This window comes from Oncorhynchus masou, chromosome 32 (genome assembly GCF_036934945.1).
Source record: "Oncorhynchus masou masou isolate Uvic2021 chromosome 32, UVic_Omas_1.1, whole genome shotgun sequence".
NCBI lineage: Eukaryota > Metazoa > Chordata > Actinopteri > Salmoniformes > Salmonidae > Oncorhynchus > Oncorhynchus masou.
In genome coordinates, this window is record NC_088243.1 from 26,218,837 (window position 1) to 26,243,896 (window position 25,060).

Below are 25,060 nucleotides of genomic sequence, written 5' to 3' on the forward strand. Positions count from 1 at the left end.
GAGGATGAGTGAAGATAACATTATCGTTGAGTGACTTGGTGTGCACTTTAGAATATCTATGTGGTATGAGTGCGACTCCATATCCACTTTCTCTATCCTACTCTCTATCCCACTCTCCATCCCTCCCTCCATACTGCAGATGGACTTCTCTCTGACTGGGCCCAGTGAGCTATGCAATAGACATCAGCAGCAGCAGCCACAACTTCAACCCAATGTTCGCCCCATCATGGCCTGTTTTCCTGGGAGTGGGACTGACACTTCTCCCCTGCTCCAGGTCCAGAAGGTGGGCTCCAACAAGGCCCCTGGACTCCTGCCCACCATTTTCAGCCCCCTCAGTGGCATGGAGAGCTCCAGCCTCTGCATCCCCTCTTCCCACACAGGCAGCAGCCATGATTACAGCCCTGTAGCCTTCTACAACCACTCTACGCTGGGCGACAGCAGACCAACCATCTTCGACAGCCCCTCTCTGTGTCCCCCACTCAGTCCCCACCTCTTCTGGCCCCCCAATGACCACGGCCAGCACAACATGCCCCCGCTGACCCAGCACTGTCCCCAACCCTTGCTGTACAGCAATCCCAACCACCCCGCCCCCTTTGAAGAGCCTAAACCCCACAACCTCAACCTCACCTCTAGCAGGTAGCTATGGTCTTCCAGCATCTGACAGTGACACACCCTCCGTTTGTATCTTTCAATCTTTACACCTGTCTTTTTTGACCTTTGCTTGTCTCCTGTAACATCTCAGATGGGTAAACAAAAGGAGACAGCCTCTTAGCAAAACATAGGCAACCTATTTTGTAGTTTGTGTGTTAAACAGTGTGATTGATGTTCCTTCTCATAGCTCTCTCCTCCACCCTACCAAGCTGCCGGGGAAAAAATTCTGTGCCGTATGTAATGACTACGCTTTGGGTTACCATTACAGCGTGCAGTCTTGTGAGGGCTGCAAGGCCTTCTTCAAGAGGAACATCCAAGGTAGGACCACCAAGGGAGCTGTGTGGTGTCATTACAGTGTCTCTGCCCTGGGAACTGGGGTCATGGTGTCCACTGTAGGGTCTGATCTCTGCTGAGACCTCATTATATCCTGTTTTTACCTACTGTACTATAGGTCTCCAAGGATTATCTGCAGTCTATTATGTAGTAATATGGTTTATTGTAGGTCGATCAGATGTGATGTATACAATTCATGTATTATCTCCCAATGTCTAGCTCTATCTTTACTAGGGAACAAGGACTACGTTTGTCCAGGGACTAACCAGTGCACTATCGACAAGAACCTTCGTAAAATGTGCCGGTCCTGCCGCCTACGCAAGTGTTATGAAGTGGGCATGAAGAAGTGTGGTAGGCAGCCATCGTCCTTATCTACTCTCTCTCACTAGCTGGGTTGTGAAACCCAACCTCATGTAGTCAAACATGTGAGCCTGCGAGCTTGTAGAAGTATCTGTAGGAGTGAAATCCATCAGTTGTTTGTCTGTGCTGTTGTTTAGGGATGAGGCCGGAGTACTACAGTTACATGGGGGCGAGGCACAGGCGTGTGCCTCAGGGGCGGGGGGCACCAGGCGGGCTGGTGGAGGTCGGTGCCAGGGCCCAGTGGAATCTGGAGAGGGGCTCCCTCCCCCTGCTGGAGGTGCACCACTCATCCCTGACCCCTGAACAGCTGATATCCTGCATCATGGATGCGGAGCCGCCAGAGGTCTACCTGATGGAGGACCTAAAGAGGCCCTTCACTGAAGCCAGCATGATGATGTCACTCACCAAACTGGCCAACAAAGAGCTGTTCCTCATGATCAGCTGGGCCAAAAAGATCCCTGGTGAGACACCTGTTTTGTGTGTGTGTGTGTGTGTGTGTGTGTGTGTGTGTGTGTGTGTGTGTGTGTGTGTGTGTGTGTGTGTGTGTGTGTGTGTGTGTGTGTGTGTGTGTGTGTGTGTGTGTGTGTGTGTGTGTGTGTGTGTGTGTGTGTGTGTGTGTCAGCTTGCGTGCAGCACATGTTCAAGGTTTGGTTGATGCCCCGAGTTTATATGTGAGATAAGGTAGGTATGTCTAAAGAAAGAAAGACTACCTGGTTAGCTGTAGACCCTTCACACCCTACCCTACTTCTATATCTACTAACTGTGATCAGTACTGTAGTAGTTGGCCCTTAACCTTCTCATTAGCCTACGTACTGCAGCCAGCCATATGGCTGTGTAGTCCCGAGGGACAGAAAATCACACAGGCTATGAAGGGGTTACTACTCCTCTCCTCTCCTCTCCTCTCCTCTCCTCTCCTCTCCTCTCCTCTCCTCTCCTCTCCTCTCCTCTCCTCTCCTCTCCTCTCCTCTCCTCTCCTCTCCTCTCCTCTCCTCTCCTCACCACCCTGCTGCAGGGCATTGTTCCCCCCTCACTCAGGGTTATAGAAGTGAGCCCAGCAGGTGCCCTCTCAGGGGAGATGTGTCTGAGTTCACACACTCTTTTTCTGAAATGGGGCTTTGGGGGTTTGGTGAAATAAGGATATGGGAAAATTTGCTTGTATTGCCAGTTATAAAGAAGAACAAAAACTCTACAGACCAGCTGTGCATTGTGGATTTGCTCCAGAGAGCACTGCAGTTTCATTTATGAAGGTGCCTCAGCATTTGGCTTTGTTCCAATATCCATCTTTCAGTACTTGTCCAGCTAAGACTGTTGTGCGCTTTAGGGTGGTCCTAGTCTGTCAGGGCTTTACTATGCATTTCATCTGTCCTTTATTAGTCCCTTTAAATGTAGGGGCCCTTAGGGAGTGAACGTTATTTATATTAAGGGTTACATGGAGAAAATTGAAACTCTCTGAAATGAAAATGGATGGCCCTCCCTTTAGCAAAATATATTTGACCTAAACCCTCCCTGAACACTTCAAAAAACAAACAAGTGACCCTCCCATATGCCCAAATAATTCTTAAAACAAAGTGGATAGCAGAGAACATGTGTACCGTTTACCCTCACTTCTTGGAAAGACCAGAGCCTTTGTCCTGTAAGCATTACATGGCAACGCTGGAATTTTGATAGCACACAGGGCTGCGAGCCAGAAGGTTGTTGGTTCGCAGACCACTATGGACAAAAGTAGGGATAGAAATATCTCCTTTATCGCAAATGCATTGCATGAATCAATCACCGTATTTGCAGGTCCGAGAAAAAATGTCCTTTTATTAAAATTATATGTAATTCTATGTCATTTTAAATATTAGTTGAATACATTTTTTACAGGCTAAGAATGGACAGAGAGATAGGCCTATGTGTTCATCTTATCATATTTATCTAATGCCAAATGAGTGTCTTGTTTGCAATGAAATTGTCCCTGTTTAAATATAATCAAATCTGATAATCAAATCAATCAAATGTATTTATAAAACCCTTTTTACATCAGCCGATGTCACAAAGTGCTATACAGAAACCCAGCCTAAAACCCCAAACAGCAAGCAATGCAGATGTAGAAGCACATGGCTAGGAAGTCATTAGGAATCTGAGCATGGTACTTTCAAAAGTTAGGCCTACCTTTCAACCACAGACAGAGTAGGCCTGCCGATGCAGAAAATGTAAGCTTTAACTGCTGGCCTCTCTTCTACCGTGGCTTAACCCAATGAGAGGTCACAAGTGTTTCCCTAAATGCTATCTGTGTTTAAATATCTTCTATTGTACAGAAAGTGAATAGCTTAATCATTTGATAGTGACATAATTAGATTACTTCCCTGAATGTCAAAGAAACAAAACAATGATCAGTGCATCAGAGTCCAGTCTTTCCCGGGTGTTTTACAGCTTGTTTCTAGCATAAAGCATTGCGGATCAAAGCAATGTTATAGATCACTTTATATAATCAGATCTGTTTAATTTTCTTCAAAATATTAAAACTCTAAGGATCCACCCTTTTTTTCAATTTTCGCCTAAAATGACATATCCAAATCCACCTGCCTGTAGCTCAGGCCCTGAAGCAAGGATATGCATATTCATGGTACCATTTGAAAGGAAACAGTTTGAAGTTTTTAGAAATGTGAAAGGAATGTAGGAGAATATAACTGAATAGATCTGGTTAAAGATAACACAAAGGAAAAAACAACCGTTTTGTTTTATTTTTTTGTACCATCCTCTTTGAAATGCAAGAGAAAGGCCATAATTGTCACGATCGTCGTGGTAATCATACTTGGACCAAGGCGCAGCGTACATAGAGTTCCACATGTTTAATTAATTGAAACTCACAACAACAATTAAGAGCAACGAAGCATGACGTTCTGTAGAGCTCACATGCATCAACACGAAAACAAGATTCCACAAAACCCAGTGAGGAAATGGCTGCCTAAATATGATCCCCAATCAGAGACAATGATAAACAGCTGCCTCTGATTGGGAACCATACCAGGCCAACATAGAAATAAATCACCCACCCTAGTCACACCCCGACCTAACCAAAATAGAGAATAAAAAGGCTCTCTATGGTCAGGTCGTGACAATAATGTATTATTCCAGCCCAGGTGCAATTTAGATTTTGGCCACTCGATGGCAGCAGTGTATGTGCAACGTTTTAGACTGATACAGTGAACCATTATATTTCTGTTACAAATGTTGTATCAGGACTGCCCAAATGTGCCTAATTTGTTTATTAATAACTTTTCATGTTCAAAATTGTGCACTCTCCTCAAACAATAGCACGATATTATCTCACTGTAATAGCTACTGTAAATTGGACAGTGCAGTTAGAAACCTCTTAGAGCCACCCCCCTACTTTGTGTAATTTCCGCCTGAAGACATATCCAAATCTAACAGCCTGTAGCTCAGGCACAGAAACAAGGATATGCATATTCTTGGTACCATTTGAAATAAAACACTCTGAAGTTTGTGTAAATGTGAATTGAATGTAGGATAATATAACACAATAGATCTGGTTTAGATAAAACAATGAAAAAAACCATAAATTTTTTTATTTTTGTATCATCATCTTTAAAATGAACAAGATAAAACAAACATTCAGATAGGATGATGGGGACAATTTCAGTGAAAAATATAAGAAGGCAACAGTACTTGTGCAAAGTTTCAGAATGATAACTTCCAAAAGGAGTGTGCTACATGACATTTATCATGAAGTCACCCAGGTGTTCCACACAAGTAGCCCAAATGTACCCAAGTGGCCAAATTGGTGAAGGTATACATTTTGAAACAAATAACTATATACAAAATACCAAAATGGGATTCTAACACAACCCCCCCCCAAAAAAAATTTGAGAAAAATAAACAAACAAAAAATAAATGGGAAAAAATAATTATTGATAAAAAAAAATATATATACATTTACAAAATAACATGGGTCACTATTTACACACTTTCAATATTTGGAAGACCCTCAGTCCTCTATCAAATCAAATCAATTTATATAGCCCCAGACTAAAACCCCAAACAGTAAGCAATGCAGGTGTAGAAGCACGGTGGCTAGGAAAAACTCCCTAGAAAGGCAAAAACCAAGGAAGAAACCTAGAGAGGAACCAGGCTATGAGGGGTGGCCAGTCCTCTTCTGACTGTGCCGGGTGGAGATCACAGTGGTTGTAGAGGGTGCAACAGGACAGCACCTCAAGAGTAAAAATGAACAGTTGAGGGTTCCATAGAACAGTTGAAACTGGAACAGCGGCAAGGCCAGGTGGACTGGGGACAGCAAGGAGTCATCATGCCAGGTAGTCCTAACGCATGGTCCTCATCCGAGAGAGAAAGAAAGAATTAGAGAGAGCATACTTAAATTCACACAGGACACCGGATAAGACTCCCATTCGGAGTCAGTGTCACTGTGAAAGAAAATGTTCAGTTAGAACAGTTTCACATATGAGCCCTGTATCAACAGGTATAATAAACAGATATACAGTGCCTTGCGAAAGTATTCGGCCCCTTGAACTTTGCGACCTTTTGCCACATTTCAGGCTTCAAACATAAAGATATAAAACTGTATTTTTTTGTGAAGAATCAACAACCAGTGGGACACAATCATGAAGTGGAACGACATTTATTGGATATTTCAAACTTTTTTTAACAAATCAAAAACTGAAAAATTGGGTGTGCAAAATTATTCAGCCCCTTTACTTTCAGTGCAGCAAACTCTCTCCAGAAGTTCAGTGAGGATCTCTGAATGATCCAATGTTGACCTAAATGACTAATGATGATAAATACAATCCACCTGTGTGTAATCAAGTCTCCGTATAAATGTACCTGCACTGTGATAGTCTCAGAGGTCTGTTAAAAGCGCAGAGAGCATCATGAAGAACAAGGAACACACCAGGCAGGTCCGAGATACTGTTGTGAAGAAGTTTAAAGCCGGATTTGGATACAAAAAGATTTCCCAAGTTTTAAACATCACAAAGAGCACTGTGCAAGCGATAATATTGAAATGGAAGGAGTATCAGACCACTGTAAATCTATCAAGACCTGGCCGTCCCTCTAAACTTTCAGCTCATACAAGGAGAAGACTGATCAGAGATGCAGCCAAGAGGCCCATGATCACTCTGGATGAACTGCAGAGATCTACAGCTGAGGTGGGAGACTCTGTCCATAGGACAACAATCAGTCGTATATTGCACAAATCTGGCCTTTATGGAAGAGTGGCAAGAAGAAATCCATTTCTTAAAGATATCCATAAAAAGTGTTGTTTAAAGTTTGCCACAAGCCACCTGGGAGACACACCAAACATGTGGAAGAAGATGCTCTGGTCAGATGAAACCAAAATTGAACTTTTTGGCAACAATGCAAATGTTATGTTTGGCGTAAAAGCAACACACCGCATCACCCTGAACACTCCATCCCCACTGTCAAACATGGTGGTGGCAGCATCATGGTTTGGGCCTGCTTTTCTTCAGCAGGGACAGGGAAGAGGGTTAAAATTGATGGGAAGATGGATGGAGCCAAATACAGGACCATTCTGGAAGAAAACCTGATGGAGTCTGCAAAAGACCTGAGACTGGGACGGAGATTTGTCTTCCAACAAGACAATGATCCAAAACATAAAGCAAAATCTATACAGTTTTATATCTTTATGTTTGAAGCCTGAAATGTGGCAAAAGGTCGCAAAGTTCAAGGGGGCCGATAACTTTCGCAAGGCACTGTATGTCTATGTCCTGGGAAATGTTCTTATTACTTACAACCTAATGCTAATCGCATTAGCCTACATTAGCTCAACCATCCCGTGGAAAGGACACTGATCAGCTAACAAAGAGTAGGCCTGTGCTCTTTGCCATTTTCTTTAATAAAACCTAGCATACCCTCTCATACCCATCAATTTGAGTCTTGGTTTTAACAGCCCTTCACTGACACTGAGGTAGACTATTTAGTTAAAAAGGTGGGTGAAGGAATTAATATTGATATAGCAGCCTATCGCCTAATTCCGTCTGTCAAACATGTAGGCTTACCTCTTATTTCTTATTTCTTAAACAACAAAAAATAGGCTCCTTCACAAAGCCCTCTTGTTGTTAATAAAGTGTAATGCAGCCTAGTTTTATTTACACCATCCCAGCAGCTTTCTTAGAAATAAAATGTTGCTCCCTGCTTCTCCAAGCATTCACTTCGTAGCCTATAGCACTCAACCTCAACTCTGAACCTCGAAGCCAGTTCCACTGCGTTTTTTTAAATTGTTGCCTATAACCAGGGACTGATTTAAACCTGGGACACCAGGTGGGTGCAATTAATTATCAGGTAGAACAGAAAACCAGCAGGCTCCGGACCTCGTAGGATAAGAAACACCTGTGCTTATAGGCTATGTGTCTCTAACTGATAATGAATGGGTGACATAAACCTAAATTGAAACTGATAATTGTGCAGGACTTCAGTATTACTTACTAAAACTGTTGTTACACTAAGGTTTTTATTCTTTTGTTTTGCTCTTACTGTAGTACTGTAGCCCACTCCTGACCGGTCACATTGTAAAGTGCCTGAGTGGCGCAATGGTCTAAGACACTGTAGGTTTTTGATTTCTGGCTTTATTTACAAATTAGTAACAATGTCTCACCCCATGTTCAAGAATGGCCTTTTCTCACTAGTTTTACATTATTTGAAAACAAAATCTCCAGAATATTGTTATTTTTTAAACAAAGTAAATACTATTAATTTTGAATGATATAAAGGTCCCTTGGATATTCTCACAGATATATTATTAACCATGTTATTAGCAGAACAATATACACTACCATTCAAATGTTTGGGGTCACTTAGAAATGTCCTTGTTTTTGAAAGAAAAGCACATATTTTGTTCATTAAAATAACATCAAATTGATCAAAAATACAATGTAGACATTGTTAATGTTGTACATTACTATTGTAAATTACTATTGTAGCTGGAAACGGCTGATTTTGAATGGAATATCTACATAGACGTACAGAGGCCCATTATAAGCAACCATCACTCCTGATTAAAGAAGCAATAAAACTGGCAATCTTTAGACTAATTGAGTATCTGGAGCATCAACATTTGTGGGTTCGATTACAGGCTCAAAATGGTCAGAAAAAAATACTTTCTTCTGAAACTCATCAGTCTATCCTTATTCTGAGAAATGAAGGCTATGCAAAGAAATTGCCAAGAGACTGAAGATAAACGTACAACGCTGTATAATTCTCCCCTCACAGAACAGCGCAAACTATCTCTAACCAGAATAGAAAGGAGTTGGAGGCCCTGGTGCACAACTGAGCAAGAGAACAAGAACATCAGAGTGTCTAGTTTGAGAAACAGACGCCTCACAAGTCATCATCTGGCAGCTTCATTAAATAGAACCGGCAAAGCACCAGTCTCAACATCAACAGTGAAGAGACGACTTCGGGGTGCTGGCCTTCTAGGCAGATTGCAATGAAAAAGCCATATCTCAGACTGACCAATAAAAATAAAAATTAAGCTGGGCAAAAGAACACAGACACTGGACAGAGGAACTCTGCCAGGCAACATGAGTCTCACTAGTGTTGAGTAATGTGCTAAGTGGTGTAGGTCTTATTTATTTAGAGCATATTGAAGTTAGAAGCAATCAGATTTGAAGCAATAGCCTACAACTATTTTAGCACCATTTCACGCTGCTCTGAGACAAGCATGGGGACTGGTCTTGATAAATCAATTAGATTTTTATTTTCACTGAATCTCCGTTTGGGTATTGGTTAGAGTACAATTAGGGTGTAGAAATGTTATGTTCTAAGTGTAACCTTTAACTAGGAAAGTCATTTAAGAACAAATTCATATTTACAATGACGGCCTACACTGGCCAAACCCGGACGATGCTGGGCCAATTGTGTGCCGGTTGTGATACAGCCTGGATCAAATACGCACACTCCCACATCCATTACATTGTATCTTAGTCTCAGGGACGAGATCATTCACCTCAAGGCCAATAAATCCTCTTACCTTCCGGACTGATCAGATTCACCCAACACCAGAACTACAACTAAATAAACAACGTTCAATGCTTAACAAACCCAAATGTTATAGTTTTTTGGGCTACAACACAAATATATAATTCTGACAAACAAAGTGGGACATGTGTGATTTTGAGCCATAAACCTTTTGCTAACTGACATTTCAAAGGTGCTTTGTCAGCAGTGTCACGCCCTGACCTTAGAGAACCTGTTTTTGTCTCTAGTTTGGTTTGGTCAAGGTGTGAGTTGGGGTGGGTATTCTATATTCTATTATTTGTATTTCTATGTTTTGGCCGGGTAGGGTTCTCAATCAGGGACAGCTGTCTATCGTTGTCTCAGATTGAGAACCCTACTTAGGTAGCCCTTTTTCCACCTGTCTTTGTGGGAAGTTGACTTTGTTTAGGGCACATTGCCTTTAGTGTCTGGGGTTGGGGTTGGGGTTGGGGTTGGGGTTGGGGTGTTTATTGTTTCGTTCGGTGTCATTTTCCAAATAAAGTGAAAATGTACACTCACCACGCTGCACCTTGGTCCTCTTCTTTTAACGGCTGTGACAAGCAGTCAGAGTTTGATATGGCCAAAATCAAGTCAAACTTACCTCAAGAACCTAAAAAAGATGAATCAATAAGCAATGTAAAAATACAAGGACTTTATGTTTGAAGCAAACAATATTAATATTGTTGTATTTTCAGATAGCTCATAGATTTATGGGATGTCAACCTCTCAACAATTTAAGGGGCAAAGATACTGTAATAAGAACGCCGGTTTCCCGCGTGCCCACACAACATGGGGATCCTTTAGATAAATAGCCCAGTATTGTAAACTATTCCCGACCGTCAAGTTGTACGGCCGGAAGTAGGTTACAGTACTGGGCTAAAATAAAGTACTATGGCACTTAAATAATGTGCCATAGAATTCTGCGGCACCATGCAAGCTGTGCCGGAGTATGCTGGAACTTTTATAGGACGAACCACTGTAGGATGGAGAGTGCACCACAGGAGGGGGGCTCCACAGCAGCGCAGAGGCGATAGACTGGGGATGTGGTGGTGTGGACAACGGGGCAGCGTTCAAGTGAATCAAGAATTCAGCAAGTCCTTTGGGAAGAAAGGTTTACATTTTGTGCAATTAAATGTCCGAAGCTTACTACTGAACATTGATGAGATGCGCCTGTTGGTTCGCAAATCAGAGATGGGTGTCTTGTGTTTTACAGAGACATGGTTGGATTAATCTGTTTGTGAAATTGAGATGGACAATTATTCTGTAAGGAAGGATTGGAACGGTGATGAGATATGTGCCTTTGTTTAGAACATTGCTTATAACATCAGATCGGATTAAATGATCTGGAGATTGTCTGGCTGGATATCTGCCTTCCCAAAACCAAGACGACTTTGTTGGGGGTGTGTTACAGTCCGCCCAATCAGAATGCATTCTATGAAGGTCTTGGAATTGTGTTGTCAAACTGTAATGGTTCCCTGGAGAAATACTTTTGTTTGGGGTTTTCAATACTGATGTCTGCAAAAAGGATAGCCCAACCCACAATGTAATTATGCACTTCTGTAGATAATTTGCTCGGACCCAAATGATAAAGATCCCACCAGGATATGTGAAACAGTGCAAAGTACGATTGACTTAATATTGGTGTCTGATAAATCTAAAATATTGCAGAGTAGAATTATAGTCTATGGAATCAGTAATCATTGTATTACATTTTGCACAAGGGAGTTTTTAAAGATATATTTTAGTGTCACAAAACTGTTAGAATCAGAAGACAAACAAATACTGTGTTGAAATGTTTAGGGAGCAAGTGGGTAAAATTGACTGGTCACCTTTGCTGGGTAGTGTAGGTGTTGACAGTGCCTGTGAAGCCTTTAAATGTAGATTGTTTGAGGTGGTGAATGTGATGGCTCCCTTGGACGGGTCAGAATAGAGCAAAGATCTATCCCCAGGTTTAGTCATTAGAATCTAGAATCTATCAAAGCAAGGAATAAGGTGATGTTCTCCTATATAAACATCACAGAAATGAATGCACAGAGCAGGATGGAGGAAGCTAAGAGGGGTTACTTTGCCGATTAAAATAATTGAGAACAAAAATGACTCTGAAAAACTTTGGAAATCATTTAAGGATCTAGGCTGTAGTAGTACTACAAAAACCAAACTAAAGTGTTGGACTGGACATCAGAGGGGAGATGGTATATGAAAAGGCAGATTTGCCAATGAATCCAACTCTTTTTTTTCTGTTGCCAACAGGCTGGTTAGCAAGCTTGCTAGCAAACTTTACATGCTCCAAAGCCACAGGTTCTGGATGATATTCCTGCACGTTTTCTTAGAGATTCTGCTGAGCAAATTGCCCCTTCTTTTACACATATAGTTAATCTCTCTCTTGAACAAGGCATCTTTCCCAGGGACATGAAACAGGCTAAAGTTATAACTCTGTTTAACAAGGGGATAAAGTCTGACCCTGGGAATTATCCTCAGTACAACATCAACAATCCTGGAGAGAGCAGTGCATTAGCTAATGTATGAATATGTCAACAAACAAAGTCAAATGTATGATTTTCTGTCAGGGTTTAGAAAAACATAGTCCACTGATTCATGTCTACTTTACTTGACTGACATCGTCAGGAAAGACATTGATGAGGGAAAACTCTGCTGAATGGTACTGCTTGACCTACAGAAGACCGATGAAACAGTTAACCACTGTTTTCTCATTTCCAAACTGAAGGAACTGGGGTTTTGTAGTGTAACTCTAGGCTGGGTATAGTCCTACTTGTCAGGTAGGGAGCAAGAGGTTAATGATTTGTAATGGAAATTACCATCAATGACTCAAGTCAATTAGTAAATTAACTGTAGTTCTGAAGCTGCGCCAGGGGGCTGTCCCCGAGCACCTTTTATGCTAGGACATGATTCATCCTCAGCACAAGGGATGAGGTTTGGGTGCAAAAGAGAATGTGTAACAAGACACCTGCTGCTGATAAAGTTCTCATAGGCTATTTCTGGGCGTTCACCCAAGAAGCTCAAAGTTCTCTCGGTTATTGTCTGCTAAAACACACACACACACACACACACACACACACACACACACACACACACACACACACACACACACACACACACACACACACACACACACACACACACACACACACACACACACACACTGAAACATCATCCACTTGTGAGCACAAAGGGAACTAGTTATTAAACATGTCATGAAGCAAATATGTATTACATTATAGCAACCAATACATACAATCATATAGCCAGGGTAAAAAAACAATCCACCACAGGTTCACTGTCTCAGGCAAAACCAATGAATTGTGGTGAACCGCAGGGGAGCGTGCTTGGGCGTCTTACTGTTTTTACTTTACATAAACGACATGAAAGATGCTTGTTCTTGCCGACGTTTCCTTTAAGAGGATGACTCGACACTTCCGGTGTCTCATAAAAGTAAAACCGTTGGAGAGCATATTTAGCACAAAGCTTACTAACATTAGCAAATGGCTTGGAGATAATAAGCTACACTACATGACCAAGAATATGTGGACACCTGCTCATCGAACATCTCGTTCCAAGATCATAGGCGTTTAATATGGAGTTGGTCCCCCCTTTGCTGCAATAACAGCCTCCTATTTTCTGGGAGGTCTTTCGACTAGATGTTAGAACATTGCCGTGGGGACTTGCCTCCACATCAGTGCCCGACCTCACAAACATTAGTGAGGTCAGGCACTGATGTTGTGCGATTAGGCCTGGCTCGCAATCGGCGTTCCAATTCATCTCAAAGGTGTTTGATGGGGTGGAGTTTAGGGCTCTGTGCAGGCCAGACAAGTTCTTCCACACCAATTTCGACAAACCATTTCTGTATGGACTGCTTTTTGCATGGGGCATTGTCATGCTGAAACAGGAAAGGGCCTTCCTCAAACTGTTGCCATGCTGTGGCATTAAGATTTCCCTTCACTGGAACTAAGGGGCCTAGCCCTAACCATGAAAAACAGCCCCAGACTATTATTCCTCTCCCACAGAACTTTATCATTGGCGCTATGCATTCGGGCAGGAAGCGTTCTCCTGGCATCCGCCAAAACCAGATTAGTCAGTTGGACTGCCAGATGGTGGAGCTGCTCTAGAGTCCAATGGCGGCGAGCTTTACACCACTCCAGCTGAAGCTTGGCATTGTGCATGGTGATCTTAGGCTTGTGTGCGACTGCTCGGCCATGGAAGCCCCCAAACGAACAGTTATTGTGCTGACGTTGCTTCCAGAGGCAGTTTGGAACTCAGTAGTAAGTGTTGCAACTGAGGACAGCATTTTTTTTTTTACACACTACGCACTGCAGCACTCTGCAGACTCGTTCTGTGAGCTTGTGTGGCCTACCACTTTGTGGCTTCTAGAAGTTTCCGCTTCTAGAAGGGGCTGACTACAAAAACCTCTGTTAGCTAGCTGGGATGCTTCCTTGATGGGAGCTTAATAGGTGAGAGCATGGCCACTAAAGTGCTAGGGAAGGTTAATGCCAGGACTACATTTTTGACTAGAAAGTCCAAGCTGCTTGATAGGGATTCCATGAGAGTGCTCGCCACTGCCCTCATTCAATGCCATTTTGACTCCACTAATACTTCCTGGTTAGGGGGCTTATATACGTTTCTGAAGGGGAAACTCAAAATATTCCACAATAAACTGATCAGGGTAGTGTTGAAGGTGAGTCCACGTACTCACAAGCAGGAGCTGCTTTCAGGAACTCCACTGGCTGCCTGTTGAGGCGAAGGTGTTCCAGATTAGACTGAGTTTGGTTATCAGGAGTATTTATGGTCCTGCGCTCAGATATCTAGCTGATTACTTTCCCCATGTTAGGGATGCACACAATCACAGCACCAGATCAGGTGATGCTAATGAGGGCTTATACAGGTTCAGGAGTAATGCTGGGAAAGGTACTTTCTTCAATACTGGAGTCTCAGAGAGGAATGTGTTGCCTCTAACCATAAAAACAACATCCTCTCTGGGCAAAGTTTTGTTTGATGTCTTCTGTGTACCTTGCGATGCAACTGCAATGATATCATAGATGTTCTTCTTAATTTTTAGGTTTTATTATCTCGCTGTAATACTGTTTGCAACCGTGTTGGATCTTATCTTGCCGTCTTGTCTCAAGAGGACCAGAATGGAAATAAGTCCCAGACGTTATCGTGTATTATCCTCAATGATTTTACTTATGTGCATGTATGGCTTTTCAAGTTGTGTATGCTTGTTTATTTAAATGGTAGAATTAATAAAACAGAACTACATTTATATTGTGCATCCAGTGGAGAATGAGAGATGGGGAACACATTGATATACAGTACCAGTCAAAAGATTGGACACAATGACTCATTCAAGTTATCCTCTTGAAACTCTAGGGGCGCTATATCATTTTTGGATAAAAAGACGTGCCCGTTTTAAGCGCAATATTTTGTTACAAAAAGATGCTCGACTATGCATGTAATTGGTAGCTTTGGAAAGAAAACACTCTGACGTGTCCAGAACTGCAAAGATATTCTCTGTGCGTGCCCTAGAACGTGAGCTACAGGCAAAACCAAGATGAGACGGCATCCAGGAAATGAGCAGGATTTTTGAGGCTCCGTTTTCCATTGTCTCCTTATATGGCTGTGAATGCGAGAGGAATGAGTCTGCCCTTTCTGTCGTTTCCCCAAGGTGTCTGCAGCATTGTGACGTATTTGTAGGCATATCATTGGAAGATTGACCATAAGAGACCACATTTACCAGGTGTCCACCCGGTGTCCTGCGCCGAAATTGGTGCGCAAAACTCAGCTGCAAGTATTTTTCCATGGAATTCAGAGAAGAAGGCATGCTTCCACGAACAATATATCAATGAAGAGATATGAGAAAAAACACCTTGAGGATTGATTCCAAACAACGTTTGCCATGTTTCGGTCGATATTATGGAGTTAATTCGGAAAAATTTTGACGTTGTTGGTGACTGAATTTTCGGTTCGTTTCGGTAGCCAAATGTGATGTACAAAACGGAGCGATTTCTCCTACACAAAGATGCTTTCAGGAAAAACTGGACATTTGCTATGTAACTGAGAGTCTCCTCATTGAAAACATCCGAAGCTCTTCAAAGGTAAATTATTTTATTTATTTGGTTATTTGGTTTTTGTGAAAATGTTGCGTGCTAAATGCTACTCAAAATGCTAAGCTAGCTTAGCATACTCTTACACAAATTAGTGAATTGCTATGGTTCAAAAGCATATTTTGAAAATCTGAGATGACAGTGTTGTTAAGAAAAGGCTAAGCTTGAGAGTAGGCGCATTATTTTCATTTTATTTGCGATTTTCAGAAATCGTTAACGTTGCGTTATGCTAATGAGCCTGAGGCTTTATTCACGATCCCGGATCCGGGATGGGGAGTTTCAAGAGGTTTAAATATATATATATATTTTTTTTACTATTTTCTACACTGTAGAATAATAGTAAAGACATCCATGCTATGAAATAACACATGGAATCATGTGTTAAACTCATAAAAATATATTTGAGATTCTTCAAAGTAGCCACCCTTTGCATGGATGAAAGTTTTGCACACTCTTGGCATTCTCTCCAATCCTCCACACTGAGAGGACAAAGGATTTTCTCCAGCGTAATGAGGTAGTCACCTGGAATGCATTTCAATTAACAGGTGTGCCTTGTTAAAAGTACATTTGTGGAATTTCTTTCATTAAAGCGTTTGAGCCAGTCAGTTGTGTTGTGACAAGGTAGGGTTGATATACAGACAATAGGATAGCCATATTTGGTAAAAGACCAAGTCCATATTATGGCAAGAACAACTCAAGTAACTTTACTTTAAAACACGAAGCTCAGTCAATCTGGAAAATTTCAAGAACAAATTTTCCAATCCAGAAAATTTTCTCAAGTGCAGTTGCAAAAACCATCAAGTGCTTTGATGAAACTTGCTCTCTGGACCACCAAAGGAAAGGAAGACCCCGAGTTACCTCTGCTGCAGAAGATGAGTTAATTTGAGTTACCAGCTTCTGAAATTGCAGCCCAAATAAAAGCTTTACAGTGTTCAAGTAACAGACTCATCTCAACATCAACTGTTTAGAGGAGACTGCGTGAATCAGGCCTTCGTGGTCGAATTGCTGCAAAGAAACCACTACTAAAGGACACCAATAAGAAGAAACTCGCTTGGGCCAAGAAACACAAGCAATGGACTTTAGACTGGTGGAAATCTGTCCTTTGGTCTGATGAGTCCAAATTTAAGATTTTTGGTTGGCTCCCACTGCATTCTGTAGAGATGCGCCATCCCATTTGCACTTAGTGGGACTATCATTTGTTTTTCAACAGGACGATGACCCATTCCAGGTGAAGCTGGTTGAGAGAATGACGAGTTTGCAAAGCTGTCATCAAGGGAAAGGGTGGCTACTTTGAAGCATCTCAAATATAAAATATATTTTTGATTTGTTTAACACTTTTTGGGTTACTACATGATTCCATGTGTGTTATTTCATAGCGTTGAGGTCTTCACTATTATTCTAAAATGCAGAAAATAGTTTAATAAAAAGAAAAAACCCTTGAATGAGTAGGTGTTTCCAAACGTTTGACTGGTACTGTGTATATATATATATATATCATAATAAGCAACTCATTAAAAAATACTGAAGAATATTAAAATTTCGTCGATTACATGACCCTCCCCTGGACTAGATTAAAAAAATACTAATCCCTCCCCTTGACTGAAATTGAAAAAGCATGACCCTCCCCCCATTTTTCTCCCTTCAGAATACAATGAGCACTAACTCCCTCCACTTTCTTTTCATCTGTGCATGTGTGTACTATAGGCTTTGTAGAGCTGAGTCTTATGTACCAGATGCACCTGTTGGAGAGTTGCTGGTTGGACGTGCTGATGCTTGGTCTGATGTCGAGGTCTGTCGACCACCCTGGGAAACTCATCTTCTCAGCAGACCTAAAGCTAAACAGGTACAAATTCCTGAATTTCACTTCTAAGCTCCAGTAAGAATAAGATGAGAATGATGTTGGTTACAGTATCTTCGCCCTTTAAATTGCTGTGAGGTTGACATCCCATAAATCTATGATCTGAAAATACAATAATACAGATTTTAATGTTTCCTTCAAACGTACAGTCCTTGTATTTTTACTTTCATTATTGATTTGTTTTTTTTTAATGTTCTCTAGTTAAGTTTGACTTTAAATTTTGGCCATATCAAACTCTGACTGCTGACAAATCATCTTTTGAATTGTCAGTACACAAAAGGTTTATGGCTCTAAATCACACACGTCCCACTTTGTTTGTCAGAATGATATATTTGTGTTGTAGCCCAAAAAACTATAACATTGGGGTTTGTTAAGCATTGAACGTGGTTTATTTAGTTGTAGTTCTGGTGTTGGGTGAATTTGATCAGTCCGGAAGGTAAGAGGATTTATTGGCCTTGAGGAGAATGATCTTATCCCTGAGACTAAGATACAATGTAATGGATGTGGGAGTGTGCGTATTTGATCCAGGCTGTATCACAACTGGCGCACAATTGGCCCAGCGTAGTCCGGGTTTGGCCAGTGTAGACCGTCATTGTAAATATGAATTTGTTCTTAACTGACTTGCCTAGTTAAATAAAGGTGAAATAAAATGTTTACAAAAATGATGCATACTCCCACATACATGACACTGTATCTTAGTCTCAGGGATGAGAACATTCTCCTCAAGGCCAATAAATCCTCTTACCTTTCGTACCACTTGTCTATATGTGAGTGTGTGTGTACCGCTTGTCTATATGGGAGTTTGTGTACTACTTGTCTATATGGGAGTTTGTGTACTACTTGTCTATATGGGAGTTTGTGTACTACTTGTCTATATGGGAGTTTGTGTACTACTTGTCTATATGGGAGTTTGTGTACTACTTGTCTATATGGGAGTGTGTGTGTACCGCTTGTCTATATGTGAGTGTGTGTGTACCGCTTGTCTATATGGGAGTTTGTGTACTACTTGTCTATATGGGAGTGTGTGTACTACTTGTCTATATGGGAGTGTGTGTACTACTTGTCTATATGGGAGTGTGTGTGTACCGCTTGTCTCTATGTGAATGTGTGTGTACCGCTTGTCTATATGGGAGTGTGTGTGTACTACTTGTCTATATGGGAGTGTGTGTGTACCGCTTGTCTATAGTGGAGTTTGTGTACTACTTGTCTATATGTGAGTGTGTGTGTGTACCGCTTGTCTATATGTGAGTGTGTGTGTACCGCTTGTCTCTATGTGAGTGTGTGTGTACCGCTTGTCTATATGTGAGTGTGTGTGTACCGCTTGTCTATATGGGAGTGTGTGTGTACCGCTTGTCTATATGGGAGTGTGTGTGTACCGCTTGTCTATATGTGAGTGTGTGTGTACCGCTTGTCTCTATGTGAGTGTGTGTGCACCGGTTGTCTATATGGGAGTGTGTGTGTACTACTTGTCTATATGGGAGTGTGTGTGTACCGCTTGTCTATATGTGAGTGTGTGTGTACCGCTTGTCTATATGGGAGTTTGTGTACTACTTGTCTATATGTGAGTGTGTGTGTACTACTTGTCTATATGTGAGTGTGTGTGTGTACCGCTTGTCTATATGGGAGTTTGTGTGTACTACTTGTCTATATGGGAGTGTGTGTGTACCGCTTGTCTATATGTGAGTGTGTGTGTACCGCTTGTCTCTATGTGAGTGTGTGTGCACCGGTTGTCTATATGGGAGTGTGTGTGTACTACTTGTCTATATGGGAGTGTGTGTGTACCGCTTGTCTATATGTGAGTGTGTGTGTACCGCTTGTCTATATGGGAGTTTGTGTACTACTTGTCTATATGGGAGTGTGTGTGTACCGCTTGTCTATATGGGAGTGTGTGTGTACCGCTTGTCTATATGGGAGTGTATGTGTACCGGTTGTCTATATGGGAGTGTGTGTGTACTACTTGTCTATATGGGAGTGTGTGTGTACCGGTTGTCTATATGGGAGTTTGTGTACTACTTGTCTATATGGGAGTGTGTGTACTAATTGTCTATATGTGAGTAGGGGTATACCACTTGTCTATATGTGTGTGTACCACTTGTGTCGTGACTTTACTTTCATTAAGGCAGCAGACAAAATCTTTTGTCCTCTCAGTGTGGAGGATTGGAATGTGTGAATGGGCCCTATGGAGAATCTTACTCAAAACAGTAACATGCAATAAATGGATTTTGGGACAATATATTCCATCAGCCAAAATGGTGGTAATAACGATAGATGGAATATGAAAATGAATGTCCTTTTTGTTATGTTATTAAAAGTTAATTGACGACGTTATAACAAAAACATTTTAACTTGAAGAGTTTCCATAATATGCACATGATGTTTACATATTGTACTTTTGGTTGGAAAATGTCCAGATTAAAGAGAATGTTTTTGTAAAATTGAACTGTGAAATTAGTTGTCTAAACTTGATTAGAGTACAATCTTGATGCCTTGCCTCGTAACTACATACGCCCAGAGAACTTGCCATGAAGGCGGAATCACCCAATTCTACCCTGGGGTATAAAACATGTGAGTTAAGAATTTACACATCAGACTAGGTGACCACGCACTGCAGCCAAGGTCCGAGTAGTCGCAATCCCAAAACGTAACAAGAGGTTTCAAGACGTTACTAGAGTAATTCCCTGGACTATCTATCAGGCAGCATGCCACAATGGAGACCTCCCGGACGCTCAGTAATTCCTTTGCCAGTGATGATTTTGTACAGCCTACCCCGGCATCCCGAGAACCCCGCTTACCTCCTCCTGAGTGCTATGTTGGGGACCCTGGAACCTGCTGGGTGTTTCTTTCACAGTGCTCCCTCATCTTTGAGCTGCAGCCCTCTTAGTTCCCTTTGGAGGTGAGGAAGGTGTTCGATCATCTGGTGTCCGGGAGAGATGCGGCCTGAAAGCTACTTTAATTACCTCAAGAACCAACCCCATAGTGTGACAGACTACACAGTAGACTTTCGCACATTGGCTGCCGAGAGTGCCAAGAACCCGGATTCTCTGTTTGATACCTTTCTTCATGGACTATCCGAGGAGATTAAAGTTGAGCTCGCAGCTCAGGAGTTACTTCTGGACCTTGACTCCCACATAGCCTTAACAATAAGGCTCGATGGACCACTTGTCTATTTGTGAGGGGGCGGAGGAGGGAGAAGAGGCCTGTTTTTGTCTCTACTCGTTCATCCACGGCTACTTGCTCTCCCCCGAAGAACCCCGGAAGTCCCCGACGCCTGCGTTTCCGAGAGGATCCGAAGGCACTCGAGTCCCTTCGGGAATCATTGGGCACAAGTGACTCATTTTTTACTGTGCCTACGAAACGGGGCAGAGCTAGGTAAGAGTACTATGCTGGGTCATACTGGGAGTTGTCTAACTCCCATTACCCGTACTCTCTTTCATGTTATCCTGCTGTGGGGTGACCCATCTAAATCTCTCCGAGTGCTCATTGACTCTGGAGCTGAGTTTTATGGACGCTACTCTGGTATCAGAGCTGGGTATCTCCACACAACTCCTCTCTGTTCCCATGGATGCCAGAGCACTGGACGGACATACCATAGGCAGGGTCCCTCATAGTACGGTGCCCATTAACCTGTGTGTGTCAGGCAATCACTAATCTTTCAATGGTCCTTCGAGCAGGATGATGACTGAACCAAAGACAGGTGAAAAGGAAATGGAGGCGGAGATGGAAGAATTGTCTCCACTGGAAGGAAGAAGAGAGGAGAGAGCAGCTGAGGGAAAGGTCTTGGAACAAAGGAAATATCCAGGAGCTAAGCCTAAAGCAAGAAAGGCTTCATCCTCAACCACCAGCATCACCAGAAGAACCAGGCAAGCACCTGGTTATCTTAAGGATTATGTGGTTGAGTTTCCGACATCAAAGGGCAAGCCCACCAGAGCTCAAAGAGTTGATGGATCAACTATACGTTTCAGCCATCAACCAGCCCCTCTGAGCCAAGGACCGGAAACTGCTTTGGAGCAGGAAAGTGGTCTACATGAAGAACCTATGGAGGAGATAACTCCCACCGCACAGGTCGACCAGCTTCCAGAGGCAGGCTCCGCTCACCCCTTAACTAATGGGAAATCATCGAAGCACTCTAGACGGAGTGGGAGTTCGACCAGTGGATACCCCTTTGGAAGTGGCCATGGCAGCCGCCATTCACTAGCCCTCAGCGATTCACAGACCGCTGTCCTACAAGAGACGATGAAACTATTAGCTTTGGAGGAAATTGAGCGTCAGATTGAGGAGGAACGACAGGCTGATGAACGATGCCACCAATTGGATGTGCAGGCCCGTAGAGCTCTACAGGAAAGGGAATTCATTGCCAAGGACCTGGCACAGCAGCGACGGCACCGTCAAGCCAGAAGGGAATTGGAGGAGGCACGGATGGTCTCATCCTTTCTGGAGAGGAACGAACAGGGAGTTGACCTGATCACCCCTCCACATGGACCTGAACTGTCTGCCTTTCTTTCCCAATCTGCCCCTCTGGTACAGCATGGAACACAGTCCCCGGAGGCTCCGGGGTCAACAGCCAACACGGAGCACAGAAGACAGACCGCTCCGCCAACGCCCTCTATGCCAGTGACACAAGTTAGCATTCCTCCATCTGGACAAAGCATCACTCCTTCACCTTTCTGCCAATTACCAACCAAGGCAAATCGTTCTTTTCGTCCAGGGCCAGGCCAGTCCTCAAACAACAGTTTGCTAACTGATTGACTTTGATAATGGGGATTATAGATTGTATTGTATTAACTGTTTGTATTCTTTCATGATTTATATGACAATTTTTCCGTTTTTGATTTGTTAACTTCTTGAAACTCCCCATCCCGGATCCGGGTTTGTGACTAAAGCCTCAGGCTCATTAGCATAACGCAACGTTAACGATTTCTGAAAATCGCAAATAAAATGAAAATAATGCGTCTGCTCTCAAGCTTAGCCTTTTCTTAACAACACTGTCATCTCAGATTTTCAAAATATGCTTTTGAACCATAGAAATTGACTAATTTGTGTAAGAGTATGCAAAGCTAGCATAGCATTTTGAGTAGCATTTAGCACGCAACATTTTCACAAAAACCAGATAACCAAATAAATAAAATCATTTACCTTTGAAGAGCTTCTGATGTTTTCAATGAGGAGACTCTCAGTTACATACCAAATGCGCAGTTTTTCCTGAAAGCGTCTGTGTGTAGGAGAAATCGTTCCGTTTTCTACATTGCGTCTGGCTACCGAAACGAACCGAAAATTCAGTCACCTACAACGTAAAACTTTTTCCGGATTAACTACATAATATCGACCGAAACATGGCAAACGTTGTTTGGAATCAATCCTCAAGGTGTTTTTTCACATATCTCTTCATTGATATGCAGTTCGTGGAAGCTTGCTTTCCTCTCTGTATCGCATGGAAAAATACTGGCAGGTGACTTTTGCGCACCAATTTCGGCGCAGGACACCGGGCGGACACCTGGTAAATGTGGTCTCTTATGGTCAATCTTCCAATGATCTGCCCACAAATACGTCACAATGCTGCAGACACCTTGGAAAAACGACAGAAAGGGTTGACTCACTCCTCTCGCATTCACAGCCATATAAAGAGACAATGGAAAACAGAGCCTCAAAAGTCCTTGTCATTTCCTGGATGCCATCTCATCTTGGTTTTGCCTGAAGCTCACGTTCTAGGGCACGCACAGAGAATATCTTGGTATTTCTGGACACGTCAGAGTGTTTTCTTTCGAATGGTATCAATTATATGCATAGTCAAGCATCTTTTTGTGACAAAATATCTTGTTTAAAACGGGAACGTTTTTCATCCAAAAATGAAATAGCGCCCCCATAGATGTAAGAGGTTAAAAAAGTTTGAAATATCCAATAAATGCCGTCCCACTTCATGATTGTGTCCCACTTGTTGTTGATTCTTCACAAAAAAATACAGTTTTATATCTTTATGTTTGAAGCCTGAAATGTGGCAAAAGGTCGCAAAGTTCAAGGGGGCCGAATACTTTCGCAAGGCACTGTATGTGAGTGTCTGTAATACTTGTCTAAGGATGTGCATGGCGTTTGAGTATAGCAGGTGTGCACATGTGCTGCTATATCTATTTCCCAATCTTAGAGTTTACATGTCTGAACTGTTACACAAGTGTACATGTCTGTGAGTGTGTGTTATATAATATGTCTCTTTCACTCTGTGTGTGACTGTGTGCTTGTAGGGAAGAGGGGAACTGTGTGGAGGGAATCATGATTATATTTGACATGCTACTGGCAGCCACCACTAGGTTTCGAGAGCTGAACCTCCAGAGAGAGGAGTATGTCTGTCTGAAAGCCATGATCCTCCTCAACTCCAGTAAGTCAAATAATCAGTACTTCTGTACAGTGACATGTGGCTCTGGCTGGGCCACTCAAGGGCATTCAGAGAATTCTCCCGAAGCCACTCCTGTGTTGTCTTGGCTGTGTGTTTAGGGTAGTTGTCCTGTTGGAAGGTGAACCATTTTGAGCCTGTAATCTAACCCACAAATGCTGATGCTCCCGATACTCAACTAGTCTAAAGATGGACAGTTGTATTGCTTCTTTCATCAGGACTACAGTTTTCAGCTGTGAAAACATAATTGCAAAAGGGTTTTCTAACGATTAATTAGCCTTTTAAAATCATAAACTTGGATTAGCTAACACAACGTGCCATTGGAACACAGGAATAATGGTTGCTGATAATGGGCCTCTGTACAGCTACGGAGATATTCCATTATAAATCAGCAGTTTCCAGCTACAACAATAACAATGTCTACACTGTATTTATGATCAATTTTATGTTATATTAATGGACAAAAACTGTGCTTTTCCTTCAAAGACAAGGACATTTCTATGTGGCCCCAAACTTTTGAATGGTAGTGTATATTTTGAAAGAGGTGTTGATCATTATTATTTGGCCCATATAGATCAATTAGCCAGATCTGTTTTTGGTCCAATAGCATATATAAAATAATCCATCTTCATTGAGGAACTGTTTGCACAGTTTTCACAATCGGATCAACATTGCTATTAATTAGTATTATTACCCTTTTTGAGTTTCTTTGCCCATGACAAAAATATTTTCCTCCCTCCCAGTTCTTTACCCACCGAACCTCATCTATATTTGTAGAGTGAATCAATCAATCAAACAAATGTATTTATAAAGCCCTTCTTACATCAGCTGACAAAGTGCTGTACAGAAACCCAGCCTAATAGCCTAAACAGCAAGCAATGCAGGTGTAGAAGCACGGTGGCTAGGAAAAACTTCCTAGGCTGGAACCTAGGAAGAAACCTAGAGGATCCAGGCTTTGAGGGGTGGCCAGTCCTCTTCTGGCTTTGCCAGGTGGAGATTATAACAGAACATGGCCAAGATGTTCAAATATTCATAGATGACCAGCAGAGTCAAATAATAATAATCACAGTGGTTGTAGAGGGTGCAACAGTTCAGCACCTCAGGAGTAAATGTCAGTTGGCTTTTCATAGCTGATCATTCAGAGTATCTCTATCACTATTGCTGTCTCTTTAGAGTTGAAAACTGCAGGTCTGGGACAAGGTAGCACGTCCGGTGAACAGGTCAGGGTTCCATAGCCACAGGTGGACTGGGGACAGGAAGGAGTCATCAGGCCAGGTAGTCCTGATACATGGTCCTAGGGCTAAGGTCCCTTGAGAGAAAGGAAGAAAGAGAAAAAGAGAGAGCGAGAAA

General features: G+C 42.3%; 1 protein-coding gene across 1 annotated transcript in view; it reads left to right on the plus strand.

Annotated features, from left to right (window-relative positions):
* The first annotated feature begins 226 nt into the window (after window positions 1–226).
* Window positions 227–25,060, plus strand: part of LOC135525793 (estrogen receptor beta-like) — a 30,482-nt gene continuing 5,648 nt past the window's right edge. Inside the window, exons 1-6 of the mRNA XM_064953658.1 lie at window positions 227–636; window positions 839–969; window positions 1,219–1,335; window positions 1,482–1,805; window positions 17,175–17,313; window positions 23,562–23,695. Of these exons, the coding sequence (XP_064809730.1) occupies window positions 227–636; window positions 839–969; window positions 1,219–1,335; window positions 1,482–1,805; window positions 17,175–17,313; window positions 23,562–23,695 (1,255 nt within the window). The remainder of the gene's footprint in view (window positions 637–838; window positions 970–1,218; window positions 1,336–1,481; window positions 1,806–17,174; window positions 17,314–23,561; window positions 23,696–25,060) is intronic.